Genomic DNA, 12,764 nt, shown 5'->3' with positions numbered 1-12,764 from the left:
ATGGAATCCCCGCCGAGGCACTAAATCATGGCGGAGAAGCACTACTGCCGCGAATTCATGAACTCATTTCTCTTATCTGGAAGGAGGAGAGCATGCCAGGGGATCTCAGAGACGCCGTAATTGTGACCATCTTCAAGAAAGGTGACAAGTCCAATTGCGGTAATTACAGAGGAGTTTCCCTGCTGTCTGCCACAGAGAAAGTAATCGTAAGAATCCTCCTCAATCGCCTTCTCCCAGTGGCGGAAGAGCTCCTCCCAGAGTCGCAATGCGGATTCCGCCCACTAAGGGGCACAATGGACATGATCTTCACCGCACGTCAATTACAAGAGAAATGCAGGGAACAGCACCAACCGCTGCACATGGCCTTCTTTGATTGCACAAAGGCCTTCGACACGGTCAACCGTGAGGGATTATGGAGTGTCCTCCTCAAATTCAGCTGCCCTCAAAAGTTTGTCACTATCCTCCGCCTGCTTCACGACAACATGCAAGCCGTGATCCTGACCAACGGTTCCACCACAGACCCAATTCACGTACAAACCGGGGTCAAGCAAGGCTGTGTCATCGCACCAACGCTCTTCTCGATCTTCCTTGCTGCAATGCTCCATCTCACCCTCAGTAAGCTCCCCACTGGAGTGGAGCTAATTTACAGAACAAACGGGAAACTGTTCGACCTCCGTCGCCTCCAGTCCAGATCCAAGGTCGTCCCATTCTCGGTCGTCGAATTACAGTATGCAGACGACGCTTGCGTCTGCGCTCACTCGGAGGTCGAACTCCAAACCATCGTCAACACCTTTACCAAAGTGTACAACAGCATGGGCCTTACACTAAACATCCGTAAGATAAAGGTCCTCTACCAACCTGCCCCCGCCACACAGTACTGCCCCCCCCCCCCCGATTATCAAAATCCACGACAAGGCCTTGGACAATGTGGACCACTTTCCATACCTTGGGAGCCTACTGTCAACAAGGGCAGACGTCGATGAAGTCCAACACCACCTTCAGTGTGCCTGTGCAGCCTTCGGTCGCCTGAGGAAGAGTGTGTTTGAAGACCAGGACCTCAAACCCAGCACTAAGCTCATGGTCTATAGAGCAGCAGTGATACCCGCCCTGATGTATGCCTCAGAGACATGGACCATGTACAGCAGGCACCTCAAAGTACTGGAGAGGTACCACCAACGCTGCCTCCGCAAGTTCCTGCAAATCCATTAGCAGGATAGGCGCACCAACGTCAGTGTTCTTGCTCAGGCCAACATCCGCAGCATCGAAGCTTTGACCACGCTCGATCAGCTCCGATGGATGGGTCACATTGTCCGCATGCCCGATACAAGACTCCCAAAACAAGCGTTCTACTCGGAGCTCCGGCACGGCAAGAGAGCCCCAGGTGGGCAGAGGAAACGCTTCAAGGACACCCTCAAAGCCTCCATGAAAAAGTGTAACATCCCCACCGACACCTGGGAATCCCTGGTCCAAGACCGCACAAAGTGGAGGAGAAGCATCCGGGAAGGCGCCAAACACTGAGTCTTTTCACCGGGAGCAAGCAGAAGCCAAGCGCAGGCAGCGCACGTCAACCCAAGCACCCCACCCACCCGCCCCTTCAACTATCGTCTGCCCCACCTGTGACAGAGACTGTAGGTCCCGCATTGGACTCATCAGTCACCTGCGAACTCATTTTTAACGTGGAAGCAAGTCATCCTTGGTTCCGAGGGACTGCCTAAGAAGTCGTCTTAATTACTGTCAAACCACCTCTCTGGCACTGAAAATTAACTTTTACATGTGTGGAGTCTGATTCCTTCATTTTAATTGTTGGGAGGTTTATTTAAACATTATTTTTATTTTACTTGTTATGTCGCTTTTTTCTCTCTATTGATCCAATCTTTCTATCCTTCTCTTTATTTCGCTTTCTGTACCCGATTTGATATTGGCTCGGATTTTGCGGTCAGTGGCGAAGTGACGGTGCTCGCCGGTGACCTCGAAGAAAGCTGCCCACAAAGATCTAGTGATCTCTGTGGCGTGGATTTCACCTTTCCCAACGTTTATAGGTAACATCACCTATAGGGGATCTCCAGCATCCAGCAACAGTGATGTCATCAAGCAGGTTAAGCAGCCAATCACATTGAAGAATTCTCAGACAGCAAACCAGGAAGCAAAAAGCACTGATTATCCTTCACGTTTTAATCATTTTACAGAGAGCGAAATGAAGATTGGGATATACATAGGTAGAAGTTGAAATATCAAATAAATTTCCAAAAAAAAGTTTTATTATTTTAAAAATCTATGGGAATTTGTATCATAATGAAGAAATTTGACACTCCACAAACAAAAAATTAGTTTTTCAGGGCCAGAGAAGTTGTTCAGCAGTAATTATGAATTAGTATGCCGTTAAAAACCCAGTTTCACCTCATCCAACAAAGCTTAACTTTTTCAGGGGTTTGTACAGCAAGATTAAAGCGTAGAAAATGGAAGTTCACGTCAATTCACGATTCCCATCTGCGAGGACTTCAACAGTGCACACTGTGGAGGAATAGGGTATCACTGACAGCAACTTCAGGATTTCTATGTTTAACTGCGCATGTGAGGCCTCCAGAAGTTGCTGCCGGTTTTACACAGTAATGACGGCAATCGTTGACAGTTTCGCCGTCATGACAGCCGCAAATTACGGGCCAATTAATTCACCATTCTAACTTGCACTTCCTGCTTCAGGCTGCCGCTCATTAACAATACTTCAATCTGATTGCTTGCCCTGTTCACAGAGGTCCCAGATGGCCCTGTAGAGGGCGTCGCACCATTTAGATCTCAAACTTCCAGTGCAAACAGTCATAGAAAATAAATGGGCAAGGGCAAGTCTGACGAAGTGCCAACCGTTCACCAGCTGCAGTAAATTCTGGCCCATTATATTTGGCTGAGCTGCAGTGGGGGCAGCAATCACCGATGTCCCACATCTCCGAGGCATAAATCATGGTGCTCCAAGGGCTGGAGACAGCAAATAAAGGGGGAGGGAAACAATCCATAATACTGCTGCATACCCGAAGCATCCAAAAGATAGCACGGGTTATTTAATTCCATCAGTTTCAGGTTAATGCAAAGCATGTAAAGGAGATAACAAGGAAATCTGCAAATTCTGAAAACTTGAAATAAAAACAGGAAATATGCATGTAGGTTAATCAGCATGAAATATTAATCTGGTCCACTCCTCAATCACCCCCAACAGCCCTTCTCCTTCACCTGGCACCTCCCCGTGCAAGCGCAGAAGATGCAACACCTGCCCTTTTACCTCCTCCCTTCCCACTGTCCAGGGCCCCAAACACCCCTTCCAGGTGAAACAGCGATTTACTTGTACTTCTTGCAATTTAGTATACTGTATTCGCTGCTCACGATGCGGTCTCCTCTACATTGGGGAGACCAAACGCAGATTGGGCGACCGCTTTGCGGAACACCTCCGTTCAGTCCGTAAGGGGGACCCTGAGCTTCCGGTCGCCTGTCACTTTAATTCTCCGCTTCACTCCCACTCATGAGCTCTCTGTCCTCGGCCCATTACATTGTTCCAATGAAGCTCAACGTAAGCACGAGGAACAGCACCTCATCTTTCGATTAGGCACTTTACAGACTTCTGGACTCAATATTGAGTTCAACAATTTCAGATAATAATCCCTGCCCCCATTTATCATGCATTATGATTTTGCCATCCCCATTTGCAACATTTTCACAGCATGTTCTTTCAATTCCTTCCTCCCCTCCTAAATCCCTCCCCCCTGTCTCTGCACCTGCTTAATATCTGTTACATTTCCAGTTCTGATGAAGGGTCCCAGACCTGAAACGTTAACTCTGTTTCTCTCTCCACGGATGCTGCCTGGCCTGCTGAGTATTTCCAGCATTTTCTGTTGTTATTTCAGATTTCCAGCATCCGCAGTATTTTGCTATTATATGAAATATAATAATCTGTCTTTTCTCATTCAGGTGCTGACTCGCCTGCTATGTATTGCTAGCATTTTCTGCTTTTATTATACGGGATGCCTGAAGAAGAAAGGATTTTTTCTTCAAACAACTTGGAATGATATAGCGCCTTTAGCACAGTAAGACGTACCACGGCACTTTGCAGGAGCGTGGTCAGACAAAATTAGACACCGAACCACAAGGAGATATTAGGACAGGTGACCAAAAGCTTGGTTAGAGGTCGGTTTTAAGGAGCATCTTAAAGGAGGAGAGAGCGGTGAAGAGGTTTAGGGAGGGAATTCCAGAGGTTAAGCCCTCGGCACTTGAAGGCACGGCTGCCAACGGTGGCGAAATCGAAGTGGGGGTGCACAAGAGGCCAGAGTTGGAGGGCCGCTGGCGTCTCATCGACAAGGTGATCTCAGAGAGGGCATAAGGGAAGACTGGAGAGAAACTAGAGCAAGATGCGAGTTTAGGGCCAGGGTAGGGAGAAACCTTGGGGAATGTTTGCCTTGGTGGGCAGGGGGAAGGCAGGGATGCAGTACAGGCAACTGAATGGATGGTCTCAACCTTAGTGACAAAGAAGTCCATGAGCTCCTCGCACTTGTGGTTGGAGGCGAGGGTAGAGGGGAGTAAGGGTTTAAGGACGCGGTTGGTAGTGGAGAAAAGAAGCCTGGGGTTATTTATGTATTCCAGGATCACCCTGGATTAGTGAGCAGTTTTGGAAGAGGCGAGCAGGACCCAATAGTGCTTGATGTGGTCCAGCCAGATCTACTGATGAGTGGCTAAACCAGCTGTGCTCCATAAACATTCAAAGCTGTGCCCCTTCGACTTAAGGGAGCAAGGATGGGGAAAACGAACAGGTTGGAGAGAGTAAGTGTTTTATTGAGGGGCAGCTGGTGGAAGGGATAGCCAGGCAGGGAGTCTTCAGTAAGGTGTGATCACCCGTGAGCCAACTTGTAAGCAAAGAAAATCCACAATTCTAAAAAGCACAGCAATAGCTTCACTGCATTTTCCTTTAGAAATCATGATCAAAAATATTGATGTAAAATGAATGTTAGTTCATTTTTAATGGGATGACCCGAGGTTATCGTTTTAAAAAAACAGAAAACATCCGAAATCAACAAGCTCAAGAATCAAAATTCACAGACAGACAGCATTGTGAATATTCTGCTACCCTCCAAATATAGTTTCCGAGCATGGTTCCTAAGACACATAAAATGCGGGTCGCCGCTTAATGTGCTTCTGGTCATATTGCTGAACCCTGTGGTCTCACTTACAAGATCACAACAGATGAGGAAGGGCTTCAGCCAATCTTGGTTCCTCCATTCAGAAAGACCCAAAGCTCCCACACTGCGATATTGAATTGCTGCTGCTGATGGCTGTGGGCCATCAGCAGCAGCAGAATTGCATTCCGCCACAATCTGTAACCTCATGGCCTGGCATATCCCTCACTCTACCATTACCATCAAGCCAGGGGACCAACCCTGGTTCAATAAGGAGTGTAGAAGAGCGTGCCAGGAGCAGCACCAAGCGTACCTAAAAATGAGGTGCCAACACAGGACTACAGGCATGCTAAAAAGTGGAAGCAGCGTGTCGTAAACAGGGCTAAGTGATCCCATAATAAATGGATCAGATCAAAGCTCTGCAGTCCTGCCACATCCAGTCGTGAACGGTGGTGGACCATTAAACAACTAACGGGAAGAGGCGGCTCCATGAATATCCCCATCCTCAATGATGGTGGAGCCCAGCACGTGAGTGCAAAAGACAAGGCTGAAACGTTTGCAACCATCTTCAGTCAGAAGTGCCAAGTGGATGATCCATATCGGCCTACTCCCGAGATCCCCACCACCACAGAAGCCAGCCTTCAGCCAATTCGATTCACTCCACATGATATCAAGAAACGGCTGAGCGCACTGGATACAGCAAAGGCTATGGGCCACGACAACATCTCGGCTATCGTGCTGAAGACTTGTGCTCCAGAACTAGCTGCGCCTCTAGCCAAGCTGTTCCAGTACAGCTACAACACTGGCATCTATCCGACAATGTGGAAAACTGGTACGTCCTGTCCACAAAAAGCAGGACAAATCCAATCCGGCCAATTACAGCCCCATCAGTTTACTCTCAATCATCAGCAAAGTGATGGAAGGTGTCATTGACAGTGCTATCAAGCAGCACTTACTCACCAATAACCTGCTCACTGATGCCCAGTTTGGGTTCCGCCAAGGCCACTCGTCTCCCGACCTCATTATAGCATTGGTCCAAACATGGACAAAGAAGCTGAATTCCAGAGGTGAGAATGACTGCCCTTGACATCAAGGCAGCATTTGACCGAGTGTGGCATCAAGGAGCCCTAGTAAAACTGAAGTCAATGGGAATCAGGGGGAAAATACTCCACTGGCTGGAGTCATACCTAGCACAAAGGAAGATGGTTGTGGTGCTTGAAGGTCAACCATCACAGCCCCAGGACATCGCTGCAGGAGTTCATCAGGGCAGTGCCCTCGGCCCAACCATCTTCAGCTGCTTCATCAATGACCTTCCCTCCAACATAAGGTCAGAAATGGGGATGTTCACTGATGACTGCAGTGTTCAGTGCCATTCACAACTCCTCAGATAATGAAGCAGTCCATGCCCGCATGCAGCAAGACCTGAACGATGTTCAGGCTTGGGCTGATAAGTGGCAGGTAACATTCGCGCCACAGAAGTGCCAGGCAATGACTATCGCCAATAAGCAAGAGACTAACCACCTCCCCTTGACATTTAATGGTACAGGTAGACTACCCTTTATCCGGACTTCCGAAAACCGAAACCCTCTAAAAACCGAAGGTTTTTTCGTTCAGCGTAAGTCGTGCGTACGAACGAAAAAACCTTCGGTTTTTAGAGGGTTCCGGTTTCGGAAGTTCGGATAAAGGGTAAGTCGTGTGCACGACCCCCCGCCGACCCCCCCGCCGGCCCCGACAACCGCCGACCCCCCCGCGGGCCCCGACAACCGCCGACCCCGCCAGCCCCGACAACCGCCGACCCCCCCGCGGGCCCCGACAACCGCCGACCCCCCCGCGGGCCCCGACAACCGCCGACACCCCGCCGGCCCCGACAACCGCCGACCCCCCCGCGGACCCCGCCGACCCCGACTGACTTACGCTGAGCGTCAGCGTAAGTCGTGCGCACGACCCCCCGCCGACCCCCGCGCGGACCCACCTTCCGAAATCCGAAATTCTCCTTTATCCGAAACTCGGCTGGTCCCGAGGTTTTCGGATAAAGGATAGTCTACCTGTATTACCATCGTCGAATTTCCCACCATCAACATCCTGGGGTTCACCATTGACCAGAAACTTAACTGGACCAGCCACATAAATACTGTGGCGACAAGAGCAGGTCAGAGGCTGGGTATTCTGTGGCGAGAGTCTCACCTCCTGACTCCCCAAAGCCTTTCCACCATCTACAAGGCACAAGTAAGGAGTGTGATGGAATACTCTCCACTTGCCTGGATGAGTGCAGCTCCAACAACACTCAAGAAGCTCGACACCATCCAGGACAAAGCAACCCACTTGATTTGGCACCCCATCCCCCACCTTAAACATTAATTCCCTCCACCACCGGCGTACCGTGGCTGCAGTGTGTACCATCTACAAGATGCACTGCAGCAACTCGCCAAAGCTTCTTCAGCAGCACCTCCCAAACCCGCAACCTCTTCCACCTAGAAGGACAAGGGCAGCAGGCACATGGGAACGCCACCACCTCCAAGTTCCCCTCCAATTTACCCACTATCCTGACTTAGAAGTATATCGCTGATCCTTGATCGCCGCTGGGTCAAAATCCTGGCACTCCCTCCCTCACAGCACTGTGGGAGTACCTTCACCACACGGACTGCAGCGGTTCAAAGTGGCGGCTCACCACCACCTTCTCAAGGACAATTAGGGATGGGCAATAAATGCTGGCCTTGCCAGCGACGCCCACATCCCATAAACAAATTTTTTTTTTAATTTAATTTTAAAAGACTCCACTACTGTGCCTGGATGAAAAGCTTCCAGATGTCGGTCCAAAATTTGTCTTTCACTCCTTTGAATCTATGTTTCCTTGTCCTATTCTCAATTGAATTTGAAGACATTTTCCAGTTTCCCTTTTCAATGCGGTTTATTATCTTGTATGTATCCGTAAGATCGCCTCTCGGGCCCCTCCTCTCAAAGCTGAAATCCCAAGAATCGCCAATCCTTCCTCATAATTCGGAACTCGAACACGAAGGATCAGCCTTGTGGCTTTTCTCCACACCACCTCCAGTACTCGATAGTCTCCCGTGCCTTGGTGGCCAGAACTGGAGGTGGGGGAGGGGAAGCAGATTATAACACGGAGCCAGAATGAGACTGAATTTCCTTAGGGTCATACATGATTAAACCTTTTCCTAAATGGATTTTAAAAGAATTTAGCCCATTTCTCAATCCATGCAAATCTATTTTATATATTGAAAACAGTGCATCTGGCCAAAGAACAATTGAATTGTGACTGGAGGCTCAGTTTACATAATTAGACTTTAGGTCTTGGGCCTTAAAATTGCTTATCATTCGACTTACTGTGTGCAATGCACAAGAGATCCATTAGCGAACGATTAAAAAAACATGGCCTGGATTTTCACTACAGCTCACTGCTTTCCCCCGCCGCATCCTGGATTTTCTGCCGGAAGTGACCTTCTTGAAGTGCTGCAGTCCACGATACTACTTTGTAGCGTTTTTTTTTACAACCCAGTGGATTGCTGGGCCATTTCAGAGGGCAGTTAAGAGTCAACCACATTGCTGTGGGTCTGGAGTCACATATAGGCCAGACCAGGTAAGGACGGCAGATTTCCTTCCCTAAAGGACATTAGTGTTATCCACTTTGGTGGCAAAAACAGGAAGGCAGATTATTATTTGAATGGCAATAGATTGGGAGAAGGGGAAGTGCAAAGAGACCTGGGTGTCCTTGTGCACCAGTCGCTGAAGGTAAGCATGCAGGTGCAGCAGGCGGTTAAGAAGGCAAATGGTATGTTGGCCTTCGTAGCGAGAGGGTTCGAGTACAGGAACAAGGATGTCTTGCTACAGTTGTACAGGGCCTTGGTGAGACCGCACCTTGAGTATTGTGTGCAGTTTTGGTCGCCTTACCTGAGGAAGGACGTTCTTGCCATGGAAGGAGTGCAGCGAAGATTCACCAGGCTGATACCTGGGATGGCAGGAATGACGTATGAGGAGCGATTGTGTCGATTGGGCTTATACTCACTGGAGTTTAGAAGATTGAGAGGGGATCTCATCAAAACCTATAAAATTCTGTCAGGCCTGGACAGACTAGATGCAGGAAGGATGTTTATGATGGCCGGGGAGTCCAGAACCAGGGGTCATAGTCTAAGGATAAGGGGTAAGCCATTTAGGACTGAAATGAGGAGGAATTTCTTCACCCAGAGAGAGTGGTGAACCTGTGGAATTCTCTGCCACAGAGAGTGGTGGAGGCCAGTTCATTAAATATATTCAAGAGAGAGTTGGATATATTTCTTAAGGCTAAAGGGATCAAGGGATATGGGGAGAAGGCAGGGACAGGGTACTGAATTTGGATGATCAGCCATGATCTCATTGAATGGTGGAGCAGGCTCGAAGGGCCGAATGGCCTACTCCGGCTCCTATCTTCTATGTTTCTATGTTAGTGAACCAGATGGTAGTTTCATGGTTGCAATTACTGATACTGGCCTTTTTATTCCAGATTTGTTTAGTTAACTAAATTTAAATACCACAGCAGCCATGGTGGGATTGGAACTCATTAGTCCAGGATTACTAGTCCAGTAACATAACCACTATGCTACCGTTCCCAGAACATGCATCTTACACAATACTTCGAATTCGTCTGAATTCTGGGTATTTAAGATTGCACTGCACTGTAAGAGAGTTTAGTTTAAGAATAGGTTAGATAGGTGGTTGAAGGAATAAGGAAAAAAGGAATATGGCAACAGAGTGTGCACATGGATTAAAACCACTGCTCAGGTGGAGGATAAACACTAACACGGCCCAAATGGCCTGATTCCATGTTGTAATTTCTCTATGATTCTATGTAAATTGCTCCCCCCACCAGGGATAGCCCGTGAACCACTAGAAGTGCAACCTAGTGTTATACAACTCAAAAAACACTCAGAACAGAAAACCAAGCTCAGCGGAGCAAAAGTTATTATTGCACTACTGGGTATTTCTTATATTTCATATGGGCATAATTCTAAGATTTCATGTGTCCGCCATTCTGCTTTATTGAAATGCTTCACACTTTCAGTACTGCCTTGCTTTTTGGAAGATATAATTTACGTTAATTTCACTAATTTTTTGAAACGAATGCTATAATTAAGTAAAACTCAAATGATAAATGCTGCATTGACAGCGCATTGCTACAAATGTTGAAAAGTAATGAAGGAGCTGTGCAATGCCTTAACCAAATCATGTTCCCAAGTAAAAATAAGGCTGCAAAAAGATGCAGTTCCCCCACTATGGCCAATCACAACCCTATGCGACTGAAACATCCGTGGGACACATGGCAATTGCAGCGAGTAAAGTATGGACTCTGTTGTGAATTTGAGAGGTACCATTCAATCTGGAGCCCTTTTCTGGTAGCCCACAGAAGTCAGGCAACCACCGCCAACTGCCTCCCCACATAAACCAAGACCACCTCCCAACTTCAGAAAGGAATCACATACTAATAACCTCCTCCCAGTGCCCCACAAGAGCAGTTATCCCTCCACAGAACCACAAGACACAGCAAGTTATCCCAAAGGCTAAACAATGCATAGCTTCCAATGTGTGCAACCACACCAACATGCCTGAACATGCTGTTGCATTCACCTGTATGTGCCATGACATAACAGTGTACAATGGCTTTGCAAAATACACTATACACTGCCTTTCCTTAAAGTTTTTTTTGAAAGCAGCTTCTTTAGTAGTCCAATACTGATTGTTTAAAGTGCTGGATATTGTACATAAAAACAGGAAATGTTGGCAATGCACAGCACGTCAATCAGGTCTGATGAAGAATCATAACCAAAATATTAAGATTTCTCTTTCACATTTCCATCATTTGATTTATTGATGTGCGTCAGATTATGAAAAGCTATTCTGTAAATAAAATCTCTCTCGCCTAACTTACTGAACCACATCCAATGAACACGTATTTAGGATCACTGGGCCTCATACCCTTACTCTGCAAGCATTGTAAAGTTTTTCATGGTTACACTGCTGGTCAGGCATATACCAACATTATTGAGATATTTCTACCTAACGCTGCTAAAAGTATATTAAAACCCTTAAAATGTCTAGATTCTGCAGTACAGGTTTGGTGTTAATACCAAGAGTCGTGGGAAACTTTATTTTAAAAACAATCAAAAATGTATTTGAGCCTTAAATTTATTTAAGATTTAAATGTTGAACACATACATTACTAATCATTAAATTAAGGCTTGTAAAGAGGTCACTTTTGGGCAAATATATCAATTGTGACAAACGGTTCAATTAAACTCTACAAAACTGCAGATGCTTCTACAGAAATGTACTGTACTTTTAAATTAAATTTACAACTCCTCCTTTAGGTCAGGCATAACCCAATTTAAACGCAGCAAAACAATGTTACAACCATTGTTCAAAAACACAAAGGTTTGCTTTTAGTTTTAAAGCAGCATGGTCAATATTTGTAAGTCAAAAGTTTGATAAGAAGCTACTTTATTGAGTCAATGCTGGACTACTGAGTAAAAACAATGCACTCGTGTTTTCTTCTGCTCACTAAAAATTATCCCATGCTGAATAAGAATTGGAAGTTTTATTCCGGGATGCACAGAAACTTTGGGGCCAGCAACTGGAAAGTTGCATAAGAGTGAGTGAGTGTGTGTGTGTTTGAATGTAACCTCCAGCAGGTCAGGTAGCACAGAGAGAGAGAACCAGTGCACCCATCAATGTCGGCATTTACCCGGTCTTTCATGCGCCAGCTCTGCGTGACCGCCTTGGAGCCCTCAATTTTCTCCGAGTGCCGCTTCTTCATGAAAGCCACCGGAAGGTTCCAGTCCGTCATGTCGCCCTGGTCCTCTTCCAGCAGGTCCTCCAGCAGGCTGGCGCCGGCCATGCTGCCGCTGTTTGCCGACTCCGAGCGGCGGCGGCCTGCGCGTCCGCTGCACTCGGTACAGGCAGAGACGACACGACACCCCACCCGCTGGGGTTGGGTGGGGTGGGGCGGTGAGGGGTAGTGGCTCCTTCTCTCAGGGGGGTGAAGGGTGCGGTGAAACGGTGAGGTGAGGTGCGCTGCGGTGCGGCCGGCCCGGGCTCTCGGGTCGCCGCCGCTCACTCCAGCCTGACGGGGGACGCCATCTTGAACCAGACCAAAATCCACCGCGTCCCGACGGCGGCGCGAACGGCTCAATCCGCGCTGCTGCTGGCGCAACGCTCTCGCAACTTTCCCCAGACCCAGTTAAGCTCACTCCTCTGTGCTGCTCCTGGCTTTCCTCTGCGGCTGTATTTTAAACCTCCATAATTTGTTTTTCCACTATACCTGGCACATTATTTCTAAACATTTTTTAAATCTTTGATTAGTCTGAGTAACATAACAAGTTCTTGATAGCTGTTTTCGAATTTTATTTTAACTCAACCAAAATCATGAATTGAATGTATGCCCATCTGTGATATTCAGTCAGGCACACAGTAAATAAAAGTTTTATTGTTGCATCACACCGTTCTGAGAGAGGGGAACTAATACAATAAGAAAGAACATGTGTTTATATAGCGTCTTTCAGGAAATAAAACATTATGTCTGTCAACTTTTTTAAAAAGACACGCTGCGTTTAAAAGTCTCATTAA

General features: G+C 47.3%; 1 protein-coding gene across 2 annotated transcripts in view; it reads right to left on the bottom strand.

The window, feature by feature from the left end:
* rptor (regulatory associated protein of MTOR, complex 1) overlaps nucleotides 1-12,382 on the bottom strand; it is a 432,389-nt gene extending 420,007 nt beyond the window's left edge. The window contains exon 1 of one of the 2 annotated variants that reach the window (XM_085963808.1): nucleotides 11,884-12,382. In XM_085963808.1, coding sequence (XP_085819934.1) covers nucleotides 11,884-12,036 — 153 coding nt within the window. In that variant the 5' untranslated portion in view covers nucleotides 12,037-12,382. The remainder of the gene's footprint in view (nucleotides 1-11,883) is intronic. The other variant, XM_085963809.1, reaches the window with a different exon arrangement.
* Nucleotides 12,383-12,764: the final 382 nt, after the last annotated feature.

Source organism: Somniosus microcephalus, chromosome 21 (assembly GCF_052327205.1).
Source record: "Somniosus microcephalus isolate GS21.2 chromosome 21, FLI_Smic_1.0, whole genome shotgun sequence".
NCBI classification, from domain to species: Eukaryota; Metazoa; Chordata; class Chondrichthyes; order Squaliformes; family Somniosidae; genus Somniosus; species Somniosus microcephalus.
This window is presented reverse-complemented; position numbering and strand designations above follow the sequence as displayed.